This window comes from Perca fluviatilis, chromosome 20, assembly GCF_010015445.1.
Source record: "Perca fluviatilis chromosome 20, GENO_Pfluv_1.0, whole genome shotgun sequence".
Classification (NCBI taxonomy): Eukaryota; Metazoa; Chordata; class Actinopteri; order Perciformes; family Percidae; genus Perca; species Perca fluviatilis.
The window spans coordinates 13415832-13436463 of NC_053131.1; the positions used below are offsets into that span (position 1 = coordinate 13415832).

The 20632-nt window shown below is 43.8% G+C and overlaps 1 protein-coding gene across 9 annotated transcripts in view; it reads right to left on the reverse strand.

Moving 5' to 3' along the window:
* Positions 1-20632, reverse strand: part of tnika (TRAF2 and NCK interacting kinase a) — a 32156-nt gene that overhangs the window by 1631 nt on the left and 9893 nt on the right. The window contains exons 10-31 of one of the 9 annotated variants that reach the window (XM_039785586.1): positions 19792-19878; positions 18102-18302; positions 17152-17727; positions 13497-13661; positions 12599-12859; positions 11941-12047; positions 11618-11733; positions 10639-10736; positions 10466-10489; positions 9543-9611; positions 8810-8916; positions 8378-8480; positions 7773-7922; positions 7272-7374; positions 6956-7126; positions 6706-6849; positions 6045-6179; positions 4601-4701; positions 3451-3600; positions 2451-2468; positions 1004-1163; positions 45-184 (exon numbers count right to left, since the gene is read on the reverse strand). In XM_039785586.1, the coding sequence (XP_039641520.1) occupies positions 45-184; positions 1004-1163; positions 2451-2468; positions 3451-3600; positions 4601-4701; positions 6045-6179; positions 6706-6849; positions 6956-7126; positions 7272-7374; positions 7773-7922; positions 8378-8480; positions 8810-8916; positions 9543-9611; positions 10466-10489; positions 10639-10736; positions 11618-11733; positions 11941-12047; positions 12599-12859; positions 13497-13661; positions 17152-17727; positions 18102-18302; positions 19792-19878 (3186 nt within the window). Of the gene's footprint in view, positions 1-44; positions 185-1003; positions 1164-2450; positions 2469-3450; positions 3601-4600; positions 4702-6044; positions 6180-6705; positions 6850-6955; positions 7127-7271; positions 7375-7772; positions 7923-8368; positions 8481-8809; positions 8917-9542; positions 9612-10465; positions 10490-10638; positions 10737-11617; positions 11734-11940; positions 12048-12598; positions 12860-13496; positions 13662-17151; positions 17728-18101; positions 18303-19791; positions 19879-20632 lie in introns of all 9 variants that reach the window. The other 8 variants (XM_039785585.1, XM_039785589.1, XM_039785588.1 and 5 more) reach the window with 8 other exon arrangements.

The window sequence follows — 20632 nt, forward strand, 5'->3', positions numbered from 1 at the left end:
ACTGAGAACATACAGAGTGTACAGTATGTGTTTTGTGTTTTTACCTTGTCATTCCGCTCACAAAGGAATTTGAGTCTCTGGGCTCTCTTATGCATAAAGACTCCATCCAGATGACCTGTCTCCACAGAGCGGATCTCTATGGCTTTCTCACCCCAGCCCATAATCTGATTAGAGTGGATATAGGCTGGAATAGAGAAATCACAAGAGAATTAAGTTAAAATAAAACAATAGAATAAAGAAATGTACTTCTATATCATTGAGTATCAATGATGATGGTATGGATGATGATATACAAACATACCATTAGAACACACCATAAACCAATGTAGAATCCAGATTCATTAGCAATAGTCTAAGTAGTTGCTTTAAAAGTGTTAAACCACTGGCTACCACATGATGGCAGTAAAGTACTTTACTATGGAAACAGTGCTCATACATACAGCACATGCATGTACACATTTCTTCGTTGGACTTTCAAGCTCTTGGTTGCCCCATCTCTCTTTCTCTCCCTGTGTCTTACACTCTCCCTTCCCCTTGTACATTGACTATTGATCATCTATAAGCTCTATCCATTTTTTTTTTGTTTATCTTTCTCTAACTTTTACCCTCGCTCCCCCGTCCCTCCTTATCCTTGCTCCTTCTAAGCAGCTCTGGAGGCCTTTATGCGAAAGCTGATGTTATAAACTGATTTCTGAATGCAATTAAACCTCCAATGAACCCCCATAGCCTCAGTTACCAGAGAATTCCTTACACTTTTCATCTACGTTGCCAAACACACACCACTGTAGTTATTTAAACCTTAAGTTGCACGCGCACACACACACACACACACACACACACACACACACACACACGTTATTTAAACCTTAAGTTGAGTGATTTTTTAATTTAAATCTCTGAACTGAGTTTTTCTCTGTGATGTTTTAATGACTCCAGTGTTCATACAAATTAAATAAAAAAAAAAAATCAACTAAACACAAATAGCCGTGTGGGTGGGACGTACCAACAGAGGTAGGCATCTCTCCCCACTGTAGCACCACGTCCTTGGTGATTCGCCCGTATGTGTTGACGTAGACGCCCTCGTCCTCGTAACACAGCAGCATCTCCATCCCATCAGTCTTAGGGAGCACCACGATGGCATGGGGCGTCACCTGGCTCTGGATCTATCGCAGACACACACACACACACACACACACACACACACACACACGTGAGGCTTTTATTAAATCTGTCAAATGTAACCATAATCTACAGAAGATTAAAATAGTACAGAGGTTTCATCATGGGCATGTAATGCAATAGAATTTGGCTGTCTCTTTGGCTTTTTTTGTTTGTTGGTGAACCGACTGGCGTACTTTAATCCTCTAAAGAGCAGGTTTGTGGACAGTGACAAGGCTGCCAAATTTCAGGGGCGTCAGCGCATCAAGGGTTTCAGACTTTGGCTTGTCGTCTGAGAAGCCTTGTTCTGTATTATAAGTGAATGGACAAACTATTGCACGTTCCTTTGACCTTAATTAAGAGAAACAACATCAGGAGAGTTGGGAACAGTAACACACACACACACACACACACACACACACACACACACACACACACACACACACACACACACACACACACACACACACACACACACACACACACACACACACACACACACACACACACACACACACACACACACACACACACACACACACACACACACACACACCTTGAATCTGTGCACTTTACCCAAAGCGTACCCCCGTTATTTGTGCCAGCAGACTCTCCTGAGGTGTGACTCAAAAGAACACTTCAGGAGCACAACAACAGATCATATCAGTAAAATGATTGAGTGATAACGGAATGAAACAAACTCATCTTAGCCCATGGGAAACTGCATGTACACAAGACCTTTTTAAAAATGGAACGCACGTGGTATTGCCACACTTCTGCTTATTCGGACCACATTAAGGAAGCAACTTACACATTGTATCAGATAGGCTACAGTGCTGCGGTTAACCTAACAAAACCACTCTGAGGACATCATAATGTGGTGTTGTTAATTTGATAAGTCAAGTGCAGTTTTTGGAATGATGTCAGGTGTGTGATAAACATCTGACAACAATGCACTGAATGAAATTGCAAGTCAAATGAAAGTAATGCTAATTAATCTAATGAATATATGTGGAATTAGGATTCAATTCAGCATTTTTGTGTCGTGACTCCAGCATGTCTTAACATTCCCCTGGTAGTATAGTAGTAGACATCTTTTCACAACCTTTCGATGTTTCCTGTGGGTAAGATGAATTTATTCATGCAACCGGTTTCTACTCTAAATTGTCCATTAATCTCTACTCTAATGAAGTGTACTGCACATAGACACACGTAGCACATCTGTGCATCCACTATGGGGTTCTACTAAAGGTCTATTGATCTAGTCTAAAGGGTGGATGGCAGGATGTCACCTTCATCTGTTTGGCACACTGGAAGAGAAGTTGGCAGGGAAGGAGAGAAAAATTAAGCACGGATTAAAGGTAAACATCGCAAAAAAAAAAGACAGCACCTCAAGTGGAATATTCTGTAATAATAAATTTTGTGGGGCACTCACTGTAAAGCATGGACTCAATTGAACACGGGCTAAAATTGCATGTCCATACATCTGTATTTACTGGGTTTATATTTACTGAAATATTGCCACTAAACCAAGAGTTTGGCTGAACTGTGCTTGAACATGATTTGGGTAAGAGCATGCGATTAGTTAAGCCACCACGGAACAAACTAATCTGCATGCAAGTACCAAAACTGATTTGCATTCAAGCACGCACATGGACATCTACTGATGGTGTACCTAGCTTCCATGAGTGATTGAGTGACTAGAATTTATAACCAACTGCATGCTGCCAATGAAAAAAACAGGTAGGCTAAAAGAATACAACGACTTCTTGAGAATTACACTCTTTGTTGCAACAGGAAATGTAATAGCATCTACTACTTACATTCCTGTAACAATTTAGTAAGTTGAGCTACATGCTGTGTACTTAACAGCTTAATGCATCATATTTAGCAACAAAAGCATCTGAAAAACCAGTTAAGCACCCACATCAATCTTTTACTTGCACGACAGTAAATCAATCAAAAGAGGTAATTTGTCAAGACACAGTAATTGGATCCTTAGAAGCCGATCCTCGTGAGACAGTGTGTGTGTCAGTGTTCACCTTGGCACAGAAGGACATCAGCAGGTAATACAGTAGGAAGGACTGAAAAATTACTGGTATACCTCTGGGCCTCACATCATTTGTTTGTGTGTGTGTGTGTGTGTGTGTGTGTGTGTGTGTGTGTGTGTGTGTGTGTGTGTGTGTGTGTGTGTGTGTGTGTCTCTTCATTAAGATTAATAAGGAGGTGACAGAGCGTTATTCAGAAAGCATGTCTATTTAAGATATACACTCAGACGCACACGGCACTCACATGCGAGGGGATATAGATGTCGTAAGGGTTGCCCGAGTCCACGTCGATGACATGGAAGCCAACGCTGGAGCCATAGATGACCTTTAACCTCTGACCTTCCTCTACCGTCAGGTCAACCAGCTGGGGACGATGCTGCAACTCTGTGAATGACTGAAAAAGAGGGAGAGAGACAGTCAGACAGACAGGGGAAGGAGGAAAAAAAGTAGGAAAATGTGGGATCCAATGAAAGTCTATCTATTCATTCTGCATCTATACATGTGTATGGTGTGTATGTTAGTCTCACTTTGCCAGACCTTCCTCCACAGCGCCGCAGAGGAGGGTCTGGCTAGTCCACACAGCATACCGGGATGGGAGAAAAACGGGCTCTGGTTTATTGGCATTTCTTTAAACCAATCACAATCCGTGATAGGTGGCGCTAAGCACCACACGGAGCCACGGTGCCTCTGCAAAATAGCCTCGGAAGGAACTTGTTTTGGTGGAACATGTGTGTACTTTTAAAAGTTGTTTTGCAACAAAAATCTCAGATTGGACAGATAGTCTAGCTAGCTGTCTGGATTTACCCTGCAGAGATCTGAGGAGCTGTTAACCATAGTCCTCAGAAATCCACCGGAGTTTAAATTCCAACACAAAGAAAGTGGAAGGTAACAGCCGGCCGAAAAGAGTGAAATCTGGCGGAATTTCCGGTGACAATGTAGCAATCCCGGAAGTGGAACTTCGTAGATCTAGACTACGTGTTTGTTAAAGCTATAGTGCCTAGTTTCTGTTGCATCCATGAGAAATTCTAAGTAATGACAACAGTCGGCGCGTCCACATGATTCAAGCCTTCAGTGATCGCGCACCGCCCCCGACCCCTCAACGCAGTTGCTAGCAGCCAAGGAGGACACGGAGGATTAAAAAAAAAACATGGACTCTTCAGAAGAGGCAATCATCTTCACTTGAGCTTCAGCGCGCTAAAAGTCACTGGACTAGACCATTTTGTAAACCTAGTCATGCTGAGAAATTGAGAGTTGTGTGGCGTGGATAGTCTTAATTAGCTTTGTAGCAACTCATTTGGCAATGGCTTGAATGTAACGGACGTCCATTGATATAAAATAGTTGCGCACTATAGCTTTAATGTGTGTAAAGTATGTGCATGTTTGTGCTTGTGTACCTTAAAGGCCATGAACTTGTGGTAGGGTTTGGGAGCCCAGGCATAGATTTCCACAGAGTTCTTCAGAGCAATCACCAGGAACTTAATCCTCTCATATTTGACTGGAAACAGGACAAAGACACTTACACAGTGACAAACATGAACAGCTGAACCTTAATACTTTGGCATGATGTACATAAGATTTTATATATTAAGAAGGTGATACATCTAACTGTTTTATTAACAAAATAATTGTTTGTTGTCTCTAGCTCCTATAAGTATTAGAGATTTGTCACATAGTAATGCACCCTTTTGTTTTGCGTTCTAATGTGTTCTTATATTTACAAAAATGGGAATGTTGGAATTGGAGAACTTTGATCTTGACCACAGATTGGAACTGTGACCATGCGATAAATGTAAATTTGACTATTGTATTGCTCCCAATGCTTCAAAATAAAGAATTGAAAAAAAAAGAAGGTGATACATCTAACATCTTTTGTTTCTCAACATTAGGAGCGCATTTATCATAAATCCTGCCCCCACTTTCCTTACTGGTCTAAATATCATGCATTTGATGTGAAGAAAACATGAAAACAAATGAAAAAAATAAACGTATATTTGAGTCTGTAAAAGAAACTTCCCTTAAAGCTACATTGTGTAAGAATTTCTCCCATCTAGCGGTGAAATTGTATATGACAACCAACTGAATATTACTTTCTAACCCCTCTCATTCCGATCGCGTTCTAACTCCTACGGTGGCCGAACCCAAAATTAGCTCTTAGTATCTCCATCGATTACACACAGCTGTTCTTGCCACTCCAATATTAACTTTGGTCTTGTTGCTTTGCCTGTCGCTTTAATTCTGTTTTTAACTTCCCCCTGCGAGTAATCTCCCCCTGGCATTCGTCGCGGTGCCACTGAGTGTAAAAGGACGAAAGGCGGAGGTATGTCCCTCTTTGGCTAATGTATTTTAAAGATGGAGGCGCAAAATGCCGGCCGTCATTCCAGCGACTCGCTCGTATGTATTCTGAATGGCAGACTGTACGCTTACTAGAATACTTTGATTAGTTAATGGAAGTAATTACACATGAATGAGCACATATTTGTGAAAGAACAAAGTTTTTTTTGCTAAGAATCAACTCAAAATATTATACAATGTAGGTTTAGGAACACGGAGCTATCTAATTGACAACAATCTGAGTAACTGGCAGCAAAGGTAAAATGCAGTTAAACAATTACATTTTTTTTTCCAAAGCCACTTTATTCTGAAGTTTTACAGCCGACTGTTTATATGTTTGCCTATAGATTTTTTGTTTCAATACAATAGCTGCATAGCATACATGTTACCTGTATGTACAATTTTACACATCCTCAGCTGTTCCAGCTAATCCAGCCTAAATATCAGCCTTAGCATGTGTAATCCAAATTAATGTATTCATTCATGTACAAATATACAGATCCTTACCAACTTTATAATGCACACAGCCCTCCAGTTCCCCAACTGTAATCCAACCCTGTTTCTTCTCTACTTCTGGGTCGTTGTGTAATATTCTGTTCCTCAGCCAGGACAAATAGTAGACACGCAACTTATTCTTTTTCCCTGAGGAAAAGAGGTGACAGAGGGAGAAAGAGAAATGAGATTGAATTTACAGGAAGGAAGTCCCAAAAACCCCAAACCTATTTGGCTGTACGCAGCACACACAGTGGCACTTTCCCGGCAATTGCGAGTGACCTACATGACTTGGATTTATACTTTGAGAGGAATGAAAGAGTCTCCTAATATTACTTTATTTCGCTTTCAATGCTACCCTTGCAACTATTTACCAAATGTATGACATGTGATGGTGCACATCATTCATCTTTAAGAGAATAAAACAAATCTATCTATCAATGTCTAAAAACACATAAGTTGCATTGAGGGTACAACACTAAACTATCCAAATGTAGAGATGAGATAGCAACACATGTTTAACAGGAAGCAACTGAGATGTATTTGCACATTACAGTATATGATAGGAGCTACAATCTGCGTTCAGATACACTGGAGAAGATTGCGTATATGATGTGTATCTGACCATGCACTTGCGAATGTGCGTATATTGTGAGTGCGTCTGTGTTAGTCCTACCAGATATGGTGACTAGCACATTGAGCCCCTCAAGCACGTCCATCTGTAGGAAGCGCCGCCTGGTGATCAGGTTATAGACTTTTCCCTGTCCGCTTCGGTCAAGCAGCATAAGACCATTCTCTGTCCCCACCAGCAGGTTCACACCTGAACACACACATATGTACACCCAAGAGTCAGAGACACAGATATAGATATTCAGGAAAATTCTAATGTTTTTTGTTTTATATAGATCAAAGATGTTCCCTCCTACCCCAGAGTGCAGCACACAGGATCTCAGAGTTGAAGCGTTTCTTGTATTTGCGGATCTCTGGGGTGTCGCTGTGGGGTCTGATGTTGGTCGGGTTGACGTTGACCACAGAGATCTTTCTGGCTTCGTTCAGTCTGGCCTGCTCCTGCCTCAGCAGCTCATTAGCAAACATGGCTGGGATACCATAGAAGAAAAGACAGATGACGAAACAAAGAAACGTATAACTGGTTGGAGTTTTTGGACGGTGAGCAGGTAAAAAAAGGTTGAATATGTACAGTAAAACGTGTGGCCACAGCTTTCCTACGCTTTTTTTTTTTACCTTCCGCGGAGTTGTCGTCGTCGTCGTTTTCACTTGGGGAGGTTTGATAGACACGTGGGTCAACAAATGGGGTGAAGGACGCTTTGGATCCGCCCAGACCAAACTGTAAGACAGAAAACAGAAAACCCGACATTAACAAACTAACCAGAGTTGCTTGAATTTATACCAAGGACATTTTATTATTGCCTACTCTTGGTTTTGACAAATATAAAAATATATTATGCAATTATGTGAAAGAAATCTGAGCTGGATAAAGGCATGAGACCTCAAAAATGGAATACATCATTTATACAGATTTTTATAATGAATTTGTAGATTTTTTTTATATAATTCTAATACTTATTGCATTAATTCAACTTCAGCACTATATCCGTTAATGTGCCAGCCTTGTCCACCAGTGCAACCTAGAACATACAGTGCACTCTAGGCAGCAGATAAACCTGTGTGTGTGTGTGTGTGTGTGTGTGTGTGTGTGTGTGTGTGTGTGAGTGTGTAAGTGACCTCAGCCATGTCGCCCAGTTCCTGCAGGGCTGAGGTGGGTGTGGCCGAGGGAGAGTTGCTCTGCTGCACCAGGTCAGGGAGGTTACCATGGTTACTGTGATTCCCGAAACCATTACTCTCAGTGTGGCCACCTCTCCTCCTCTCCTCTGCCTGAGAGACCGAAAACAAAGAGACAAAAGAGTTGAGAAACAAAGAAAAGAGGAGATATAACGTTGAAAGAGACAAGAAAGTGAGGACAGAAGAAGGTAATGTGCCTACAAAAGAAGCAAAATGAGCCCAGATTTTTGGTGATTATTTTAGGGCTTTTTTGGCCTTTATTCGATAGGACAGCTGAAGACAGGAAAGGGGGGAGAGAGAGAGAGAGAGAGGGGGATGACATGCAGCAAAGGCCCGCGGGTCGGATTCGTACCCGCGCCGCTGCAGTAAGGACTAAGCCTTCATACATAGGGCGCACGCTCAACCAGGTGATCTACCAGGGTGCCCCAAAATGAGTCTAGTTTGATAGTAAAATATAAACAAAAACAGTATTTCCCCTGTTAGTTGTCATTACCTTCTCTATAATTGCATGTGGCTTGTGTGTGTGTGTGTGCGCGCACATTCATCACCTCTCTCATCACGAGAGTGCTGTCCTTGGAGCTATTATAGGCATCTCCCAGAGAGTCCTCTGTCAGCCCTCCATACGACTCACCGCTGCTCTGCACTGCTGGCCTGCAACACACACACACACACACACACACACACACACACACACACACACACACACACACACACACACACACACACACACACACACACACACACACACACACACACACACACACACACACACACACACACACACACACACACACACACACACACGATTATTTACAAAACAATTCTGCCAAAACTATACTGACAAGCTGCTGGCATGGTGCATATTCCAAAGATATGCATATCTCAGCACAAATGAATACTGACAAGTCTGGCTTGAAAAAAAAAAGAAGAAAAAAAAGACACAGAGAGAGGGAAAAACAAAAACAGAGGAGACAACTTACATGATGCGGGGGATGTCGCTAACAGCAACAGTCCCATCATGCCCCACTGTCTCCCCGTCCTCATCGCTGCTCTCTGAATCTTCACTAGAGGACGAATAGTCCGTCACCTTTATTAGAACGCAAGAAGCAGAGACAAAATAGCGAGAATTGCTCAGAAACCCTCTGAGTTGTACTGTATCGTGCGCGTGCAGGCACACGAGCATGCACACGAGCATGCAGGAAACGTGTTGCACATTCCTGCCGCTGGTTTCACGCCATTTTGCTGATCGGCAGGCAGTAACGTACAAAGTACTAAGTACAAAGGCAAGGAAGAAGAAGACTGCCACATAGCAAACTTGGATGTAATACATGGTTTAAAATATTCAAAAAGACCAGCTATGCAAATGTTTTATGAGGAGGAGAAAATGCATTTATCATGTGTTTTCAACTACAGGGATACACAATGTGTCCTTGTCGGAAATATTGAATTTAAACATAACTTTTTGTTTACAAGAAAACTCCGCAGGGCAATTACTCAACCAACTTCTGTATTATTATTTTTTAACCATCGTTTTCAAAAAGATATCTCAATTCATATTTTTCCTTTCAGATTAAGGCGTTCCATGAGCAAAAGTATATTCATAAATACTGCTGCCGTTCGCCATTTTTTTATTGTATTGTAAGCCAGGACTACAATAAAAATAAATATATGTTGATCTCCTAATCATCATTACTACTATAAATGTCACTGTACCTTGACTGGAGGTCTGCTGCCCTCCTCGACCCTCAATTCTCGGAGTTCCTTGGCCAATGCACTTAGGTCCTATAGAGAGGAACAGAAGAGGGGAGGAGAGAGAGATACAAAGTCAGTTCGGTGTCATGAGTCTCAGAACCTGAGGAGCGAGAGACCTGATGGCATACAAGGATGACGGGAGCAGAGAGGGGAAAAAAGAGTAACACAAACCATCAGCATCTTGAGGACAACCGATTTGTTGTCACGCAAACATCCTGGCCTGTAAACATAGGTGACCAGGAACAAGACTGCTTATCTGATATCCCTTTTTCTGCTTAGCCACACTCACAAATTTTATTTTGTGACACAAGAATTGATCACAGATCAGCACTTTTATTCGCTCACAAGCAATATATCAAATATGTGAAGACTGGTCATAAGAGAAGAGAGAGACAGATCTCAGGCTTTATGTACAACTGGAGTGCAGCATCAATCTGCAGCACCCGCTCTACTAATCACCCCCATGCCAACTGGCCCGTGGTTCCTTCCCTCCCCATTCAACCCAGCCAACGGATCAGACCAAATCATGCAGATGGGAGGGTACCGTCATACACGGTGGGCTTACCAGCTCCTCCTGATCAGAAACCGTGATGACAGCGAAACAGGAAAAGAGATTCAGAGACTGTTCAGGTGCTTGGCAGTTTAGGTTACACACACACACGCACGCGCACACGCACACGCACGCTCTCAGGTATGTGTGTAGAAGCACCCATGCACTGCCATCACCATTTCACGCTGATATTTTAAAGTTGAAAGAAAGAGACGTTATTTACTTGTGAAACAAACTAACTTCACCATGCCATGGGAAAAAAGAGGGGCTCCGAAGATCGAGGCAAAGGCAAATCGGGATAAAAAAAAAAAAAGGGGACTCGAGTGTCACTAACCTCATCTATGGCTTTCTTATAGCTCTGGAGTGTGAAAGGACAAAGAGAGGGAGGCAGAGAAAGAAAGAACCAGATGAATAGCAGAAAAAAGGAGAAGATGCCCGTAGAAGATTCCAAGAGAGGAGATTGCTGTGACAGAAAGAGAATTTGTGTGTCTGTGTTGTGGGACTCACTGCAGGTCTGCTGGGTCTGGCTGATTCACGACCCTCCTCCTGTTTGGGCGTTGCCTCCTGATTGGCTCCTGGAGGGGATCCTTCCTGCTTGGCTTGACCTATCAGAACAAGGACCTCATTACACATTTGACTTACATACACCAATGTGTTTAAAGGTCCCATGGCATGAAAATTTCACTTTATGAGTTTTTTTTTTTTTTAGAGGCTGGAATTCTGCACCAAAGCTGAATTTCGGGAAAGAGACTTAAGATACAGTATTAGGGGACCACTAAGGACTATATAAAAGCATCCAAAGAGCACCATGTCATGGTACCTTTAATCAGAGTCATCAAAAATGTTACATAAAAATATGGCAGATATCACTTTAACAATTTAATTCAAAATTTGATGTCATTACATTGTGACAAATGATGCTTGTCTGAGTGAAAGCACAAAGGCATTCATCAAATATTTTTTTAAACTGATTCGTATTTGTCTTACACTATGTTGATAGTATCTGTCTCATTCCTGCCAAATTTACTGTCAGCCCCATTGCAAAATAACATCCAACAAACATGAAGGAAAACTGATCCTACCATACTTCAAACTCTCATGTGCCATGTGTATGTCACGGGGAGATCCATGCATATCTTAGATATCCCTCTGGCCTGTAGTTTGACACATCCCTGTACGCCTCTCTCTATCTCCCTCTCTCATTTCCTCTCTTCTATCTCTCCAGAGGCTGGGAGTAACGGGGCACATCAGACAGGTTGATCAGAGCAGAACTGCGACTGACATTGTCCCGCTGATAGCCTCGGAAACTCGTTGAAGCCCTGTGAGTGTGTGCGGATGTTTGTGTGTTTCTGTGTCCGCGTTTGCATGTATACAAGTGCAAGCACATGCACTGGTTTTTAATTGTTTCGCATGTGTGCATGTGCGTGTCTCTTTTCATTTCAGTGTGTTTTTGAGGCTTTCAGAGTTTCTGTGCGAGTTTTCGTACCTCTCCTCTCGGCTGAGCCTCCCTGAGACGAAGGGGAGGAGGAGGATGACGAGTTGGAGGAAGTTCTTTGCAGCATGGCGTCCAGAGAGAGCTCTGAGCGCCGCAGATCTGGGTTACTGAAACAGGTGGAAAAAACCGTTTCACTCATTTTTAAACTACTACTAATAATATTATAAAGCATATTTACAGTATATGAAACAGATGTATGCATTGTGGAAGTGCCATGTTTTTTATAAACTTTAGATAATCTTAGGCAACTCCTGCAGTGTAAAAACAGCATCGATTAGATTCAGAGGTGGACAATGTGCTAATACGAGCTTTACCTGGCCCGTATGAGTTGAGATCCTGTGCGAGGGCCCAGAACCGCTCCTCCATTAGGGGAGTTCTTCCTGACCAAGGCTGGGGAGATGGAAATGGTCCTCTGTGGGACCTGGACACACAGAAATACACACAGAAAGAAGGTCACCACTGCTGTACCAGCTTGACTTTTTATCCCCTAGCAAGGACTTCAAAGCATCTATCTATCTATCTATCTATCTATCTATCTATCTATCTATCTATAGCTGCATTAAACTGGGCAGTGGCACTCTAAATACTAAATTAAAATAAACTGTACTGCAAGTAATGCAAACATCATGTCATGTATTTTCTTTTATCAAAGTCAACAGCCTAATGCCAGCAGCTCGTTTCAAGCTTTACAAAAGCTGATTAAATCTTGCAAAACTGTGCCATTTGTTGTGGTTTCAACATAAATTCAGTAACCTCACGGCAACATTGTGTGCAAAGTCATACATCAAGCACATCGTAACCAAACAAATAAAAAAAATCATCAGCATTGAAATATTATTTGCATGATGAGGTTTGCTTCCTCTAACAAGTTAAACAAATGAAAATTTCACAATCTATTTTCAAATGTTTCTTGTACTAGAAAAGACATCACCAGTGATGGTCAGTCTTCCCTTGTGAGTGTAATTCTCTTACCTTGGGTGGGATGTCCTCCTCTCTCAGCCAGGCGGTCCTGTCCCGATCCCTGTCTCTGTCCCGTTCCCGTTCCTCCCTGCCTGTGACGCGCAGCGGGGGTCCGGGGGTGTCAGAAGTGGGGTCTGAGTTCTGGCGGGGCATCTCGGGCCTGGGGGAGCCCGCGCTGACGCCCTCACTCAGAGCTGAGCCCGTCTGGTCCTGCAGAGACTGAGAGCCGGACATGGAGCCGGAGTGGGTCTTCACTGGAACCAGGTGAGCCATCTGTAGGAGAGAGAGAGAGAGAGAGAGAGAGAGAGAGAGAGAGAGAGAGAGAGAGAGAGAGAAAAAGACAGGTTGAGGGTTGTGGGTGTGGAGAAGAAATGGATTGAGATGAAGAAAAATAGAGATGGAAAAGACAGTTAAGAGGTAGATAGAGAAATAAAAGAGAAAGATTGACTGATATCGAGGCAGGAACTTTTAAAGGAAGTTCACAAGAAGCAAAGTAGATTGTGTGTTGTTTTTTAGATAAACTGTTCACTAGAAAACACACCAAACATTCACATGCCTCCTACACACGCAGCATTGCCGCGTACACACGCATTACACACGCGGCATACACCTCGCGATACACACGCGTGCACGACACACACACACCGCAGCATTACACACCCGCAACGTACACACACACCAGGCGTACACACACACACACAGCGTACACACACACACACACAGCATACACACACACACACACACACACACACACACACACACACACACCCACACACACACACACACACACACACACACACACACACACACACACACACACACACACACACACACACACACACACACACACACACACACACACACACACACACACACACACACACACACACACACACACACACACACACACCTGTGGTTCGATGGAGCGGTGGATGGGAGGGGTGCGGGCGGGCTGCATGCCCACGTTGCTGAAGGACTCGGAGCGGGGAGGGAGGGAGGGGTCGGAGATGCGGTTGGACACTTTGTGCTGCAGCGCTGGGGAGCTCTGTCTGTTCATCTTAGATCGCTCCTCCACCTGGGACAGGTCAGATACCACTATCACTCACAGCCAAGCCACGCAGCACAACCAATCACCACGCATGGCCCACTGTGGGTCTCGCTCCCCTCCCCCATGCACACTTACAAGCCACCAGACAATCTTAACATCACGCTGTGGGGGCAACTGTGTGTTTTTGTCACATGACAAACATGAGAAAACTGCGGTTTTTCCTCGAACCGTCTCTCTCTGGAAAATCACACAGAAGAAGCAAATCCATAGTTCCACGGAAACCCTCCAAGGAATATCTAGAATCTGGTCTAGCAGGTTGCAAGTGCCACACAGTGTTTTGGTAGTTTATCTTCCACTATCTCCAGTCAGATTCTCATCTTTGATTCCCCCCCCCCCATCTAATTGTTGTGTATGTGTGTCTCCATGTCCCACATACAGTTGAGGAGTAAGAGTGTCTGATGGCTGTGGGGAAAGGTCATTCAAACCAAAAGCATAGATTTGAGTATGTGTGAAGGCTGTGTGTACAGACACACACAAAACCATGTTTGATTTAAATGTACATAAGAGCTTGAGTGACACTGACTTGTGTGAGTGCATGTAAGCGTCAATGCCAACGATCACCAAATATCTGTGAGTGAGGAAGGCAGAAAGCTCCTTCCGCCAGTGTAATCAGATTATCAGATTATCTGATATGCAGTGAGAGAAGGCTCTGAGGAATGCTCCCAGAGTCCCCATATCACACTTTTGGAGTCTAAACAATCTACTCAACGGTTGGTGAAGGGTTGAGTCGTGGCTCAGCAGGGCATAGAGTCAATAGCCCCCAGGTAAACATCTGTGTGCAATGAGAGCTATCCCCTTTGGAGGCGTTCTACAATTCCACATGAGCTCATAATCTAGTGGGATTATTCAAGATTATGACCTGGGTCAGAACAACTATGCAATACTGTGTCATTCCTCAAATCTTTGTTAGTTTCACTGCTTGGAAGTCAACTACAGTGAGACAACTATGATATACATGGCGGCAGAAAACGTGGCAAATACTTTGTTAGTTGTTCACTTGAAATAAAAGAGAGCTACTGATGAAGGAAAGAATTGTCGACAAACAGGAGCTAAGTACAAAGAATGGGAAAGAAATATTCAGTGATTCAGGGGAAGCACTGCTGTGATCCAAGTCGAGTTTAATCTGTGGAGGCAGTACGCGATCAAGGTTAGCATAGACATCAACTGAATTTCAAAAAATAGAGAGATTACCATAAGAATATCGGTTTACAGAAGAAAGAACCTTTTGGGCAGTGCTGCTTAAATCTTCATTCTATTTGTATCAAATGTTTGGGTTGAACTCCAGCCTATACCACCCAAAAGCTCTTTCTACCATGGCAGAGAGTCTTAGAGGTTAAAACAGAGCATCAGAGGAAGTTAATTGTTGCCGCTACATTAAGAAAAGACACAGAAAAAGATTAGGAAGGAGAGCAGATGGAGGACAGAGGGCATCCTCTGAGGATCCAGGTTTGTAAGAAGGATCCCACCACCACTTGGCCAGCACCCATCACCAAGCCGGGATCTTATTGACTAGTTGACTGACCTAAAAAGAAGATGAGTTGGGTGGGTTTTCCTGATGACATCAACACCAATATTGCTAGGAGCGGGCTTGCCATGGTGCTTTGTGGGGCACTGGGTGATAAGGGTGACAAGGTGGCTTGCAGAGTGGAGGGGTTGGGGCAGGGCTATGGTTAACTAAGATACCTAGGGCTCAGGGGGATATTAGAAACTGTCTCGGCACCTCTCCTCTGGATCTCAGTCCCAGTAGATTAAAAATAGAGATAAATGTAGATATACTTAGAGATCTTTATTATTATTATTTATTATGTATGGTAATGTATGTATGTACAGTACATTATGCATGCTCTTGTACTTCTATATTTGTGAGGACTATTTTGACTTTTAGACATTGAGAGTGGATGTTTTCTGAAACGTGAGGACATATTTGACGATGGGCTGTTTAAGGGTTTAGACTTGGTTTTAGGATTAGGCTTTGGTTAAGAGGCAGTAGATGTTTTGATTTGTAGCCAGATTTGGAAACAATTGTAATTTTGCCTTTTGTTAATTTAAAGTTTACCATATATCAAGCAGACACTAGTCTGGCGCAACGGAAGTACATTGCCAGGATAAAGTCAGATGACGTCATCATATGTCAGGTCTGGGATAAGTAAAACAGTAAATCAGCAGAACAGTTAACCTAATTTAATATTTGTATGTGGCATTTTCTTTTGCGGGGAGTTAGCCATTTCCGAGCTCGCCTCCCTATGTGCAAATGTTCCACCAAAACAAGTTCCTTCCCAAGACAATTTCGCAGAGGCACTGTCACTGCATCCTGGGCTTAGTGCCGCCCAAGACAATTGTGATTGGTTTAAAGAAATGCAACAAGCCAGAGCGTTTCTTTCTCCTATTCCAGAATGTATGTATAGTGTAGCCAGACCTTACTCCAGTGCTGACTTAGCATTGTGGAGATAGGTCTGCTAGACTAAGCAGACACAAAAGAAATGTGTGTACCAACCTCTTAATGTGCTATCAACCTGTACTAAAGGCAACACAAGGTACAACAATTGGATAAGGGCTCAAAGTTCAGCATGTAGCTGTTATGGTTAAGGGTAGGATTTGGGGCTAGGGAATGCATTAATTCAGTCACAAATTTGGAAGTACAAAAAGTGTGTGTGTGTGTGTGTGTGTGTGTGTGTGTGTGTGTGTGTGTGTGTGTGTGTGTGTGTTCCTATACATAAGTGCTTTGGACAAGGGTCTAGCATTCAACAGCAGGTCTGACGCAGATCTCGGTCTGGGATCCAAAGGGAGAGCCATACGGGGAGCAGCGGGGGCTAGGCGCAGGTAAGGAGGCCTGGTTGGGCAGGTTGGTGTGGACACTGAAAGGTGGAGAGAATTTGTGGGGCATGTTGGACACAATGGTGTCAGAAGAGAATGGAGGGGAAAAGGCACATGGAGGGGAAAAGGTACCATTGGACCATGAGCCTGAGGACGAGGGCGAGATTTGTGGAGAGGTGCGAGGAGAAAGGCCAAACCAAGGAGCTGGAGAGATGGGTGACAAGTTGTCAGAGGAGCAACTACTCATTAGTCTGCCAGCCAGGTTCTGTCTAAGTATGCTTGCTGGGGCAGAAACTGTGAGGTCACACATAGAGGAGCTTTGGCTTTCATTCTGCCCCCTAATCCTTCCTCTTCTGTCCTTATTAGAAGGAGGGGAACAGAAGCAATTGTTTTTAGGGACTTGAAGAAAACAGCTGGAGGCAGGTGAGTAGGAGCTCCTGTGTCTAGGTGGGGCGGCGTGGAGTAAGCGGTCAGGGTAGGATTGAGAGAGGGGGTCAAATGCTGTGACCTCCCAGTCCAAGGCCATAAGGTCATTGTTGCTGACAGCTTGCCTCATCTCTTTCCCCCACCCTCCCAGATACTCCTGTTCTATATCTACATCTATTCTACAGAGAGGTGAGTGGGACCTGCAACGGCCACTAACCGGTTTGAGCGCAGGGATGGAAACGGGGTTAGATCCTGACTTGGGTCTCTGGACCTGTCCTGGGGACTGAGGATCAGGTTGAAGTCCCGGAGACATTAGCCCCTGGATGGCTGCCTGACTGGGGGCCGAGAGATGCCGGTCTTTAGGCTTCTCTTTTTGATTGCTAGGCCCCAGAGGATAAGGGTTGGCTACTGGATTAGACTGGCTGACTGGCCCTTGACTAGAATGCTTTTTATGACTCTTACTAGGTCCCTTACTGGGCCCTTGGCCAGGAGCCTGGCTGTGTTTCTGGACAGGCACCGGGCTGCGGCCCCTCTGACGGAGTTTCTGAGCTCTAAGCTCTCTGACCTGCTGACTTATCTCCTGCTTGAGCCCCGGATCTAGGGGTTCTACGCCGTCTAGTGAAATACGGATATGGGGGAGCTGGGAGTGGAGGAGCTGGGCACCATGGGACGGGGTTCGCCTAGGGGCCTGAGCTCCTCTTGAGCCAGGGGATGAAGCCGGTTGGTTGAATGACTGGTGATGTCGTAGTTGGGAGCGGGGCGGGTTACCCTGAACATGCTGCTGCTTCAGAACCTAGGAGCCAGAGTCAGAGGGGGGTAAGCAACAAAACAAACACACACAAAAGGAGACATCACACTGTGATTATCGAAGCAGCAGCGTTAATTCTCAAATATCTTCAGATTCAAAAAGCGAAGGTCTCCCACAGGACCGCTGCTTCTAGTAACCTGCTGAATAAGATATTAACAACACAAGAAGGCCACTGGGTTTGCTTAATGTACAACAGAGGTTGATTTAAAAAACAATTCCAGGATCATCACCGAAACATGCATATATTTAATGCACTACCTTCCTCAGAGCTGGTACTTTTCCTCACTTCTTGGAAAATAACTCATCACATAGTTATGAGTGCATGTGTGTCTTTGTACATCATGCACGTTGTGACTTACCTCTTTAGCCCAGGCAGGCTTGTCATTAGGATTGATAATATCTTTGTAGTGGTAGAGCGGTTTCTTCTCTGCTTGCCTTCCCTCCTGCTGCTGCTGCTGTTGCTGCTGCTGTAGAGACACCAGGTAGGCTCTCTCCTGCTGGAGCTGCCTCTGGAGCCTCTCCGCCTGCCGCTGCTCCTCTATCTGCTTACGTTTGTACTCCTGGCGGGAGAGAGGGAGAGGAGCGGTATAGGAGGAAGCCAAGCGATGAGAGACAGGAAAGGAAAACAGATTGAAACATAGGAAGAGAGAAAGGAAGGAAGATTAAGAGAAGGGCAGAGAGGATGGGGAAGAGGAAGCAAAAGACACACAGAGATCAACACCAAAACAGGTGAGTAATTATTGTACAATGTGTGACACAAGCCTGTTTCTAATGTCAGATTCGAGCCATGCATTGATAAAATCATGCAAAACAGAACTGAGAAACATAAATATCGAACCATGTATATGGAACATAAACACACACACTTTTCACAATTATAATCACGATTGTAAGGCTGATGATGGATAAAGGGGAGTAGAAAGCTCCCGGACATAAGGCTTTGGCAAATTAGAGGAAGGAGAAGGGAAGGTAGGTACTGAGATGGAAGAAGGGATGGAGGCAGGAAGGATTAGACTGGGTAAACCCAGCCCGATCTGCCGGCGATTTGATTTCGCCCTGCAGCTCAGGCTGGAAAACTGTACGTTTATCTATCCTGCTTCCGTTACAAATTTGCGGGAACCAATCACAAATCACAAAGGCTTATCCACCTGGCGCGCTATTGGCGGGTTTAACACAATGACGATAGAGAAGCGACCAAGCAGCTTCTTGTTTACATTCAACAAGCCGGCCACTGAAGCGCAGCACTCCACAGCAGCAACCCGTTGATGCCGGTGCTGTTGATTGGTTGAAGGACTATCCAATTGCGTACAGAGTCATTTGAACTATGCCTGTTGATCACGCCTCTTGTGCAGAGAAAATACAGAGCAGACTCCCCAGACTAATGTTCAATCTTAAAAGATTGAGCTTGGTCTGGTGATAGCCAGACTAAGGAAGGATAGCAGTAGGGAGGGAAGGGGAAGACGCAATTTTTCGGGCCACAACACATCCCTGGGTTTTGGTGCGTGATGTCATTGCTGTGGTCTCATGGGTTGGATCTCAAAAGGTTTCCTTTCATGCTCTCCTTTAATATAGTTCTCTACAAATAGGATGCAAGTAGCCATGGACAAATACTACAGGACATATTGTGAATTTCTTGCGCTAATAAAACACAAAACTGTTGCCCTAGATAAGACTGGGGCACTGAGAGAAACCCTCCGTGCAAAATAATTATGTCCAATTTTCTCTTAAATGTTCTCACTTTGTGTTGGCCTACATGATTGGGGCTGACAAAACATATTTTCTGCACCCTGTGGGGAATCGTTTGAGATCCATCCAAGTTCATGCAATCAGGGAGCTGACTAAATTCAACAAAAGCATTAAAAATAAGCAATTTATTGTTTCGGCTTTATGTTTTTCCTCAAATGTAGCTGACAGGTTGAGTGACTCAGACTGTGGATTCCCTCACAGTCAGCTGGATGTTAAACTGCCACTCGGGTGCATGCAGTGGGGATAGGGGGCCACACAGCACAGATGGGGAGCAGTGGTAGCACATGGGAGGGCTATGGTTACCATCAGTAATGCCTGTTCCTGCAGTAGCTGCTGCTGGAGAATCTCTAACTGCCTCTGTTCCTCTTCCAGCTGTCTACGGATATACTCCTGAGCAGCGTGTCGGCACAGGAAGATAGAAATAGACAGAGTAAAAAAATCTGGAAATCTGAACATCCAAAAACAGAAAGACAGAGAAAAATAGAGCTATTGAGTCAGAAGCCAGATGAAGCTAAGGAGGCCGTGTTCTCGAACAACTGTAATGCGTTACAAAGGAAATATGACAAAGAGACAGAGAGAGAAAAAAAAGAGGTTTGAATATATCTTTCCAAAACATTTGAAAAGCGTGGGAGGAGAGCAACCGAGCGATAAAAGAGGGACCAGGACAGACAGAAAATGCACATCAGAACAGCAGGAAGTTCAACGAGAGGACAAGGGAAAGAAAGCAGGAAAGATGTAACTGATAGACTAATAGAGGAAAATCCATCCATTTGTGTTTTATTTTTTGCAATATTTAAGATGTTGCAATACAATTTGATGTAATTTAGACTGAAATATGGTTAACAAAGGCTGGGCGTAGTCAGAGAGAAAGTTGATGTAAGATCCAGGAGCTAAGAGGAAGAAAGTGACCGCACAAAGATGAGCACAGAAAAACAAAGCATAGCGCAACTACATCATCAGATTAATAATGTCCAAGTTCTGTGGGTCTGAGACTGAAATCCTAAAAAAAAATAAAAATAAACATTAGGAAAATACGCCACTGAGGTAATTTAAGGAGACAAGTAAAATCAGAGTGACTCAGGAAGACAGAGGAAGATGTTGCCATAAAAAGAAACAGAAAGTTTAAGGGCAAATGAGGGATTCT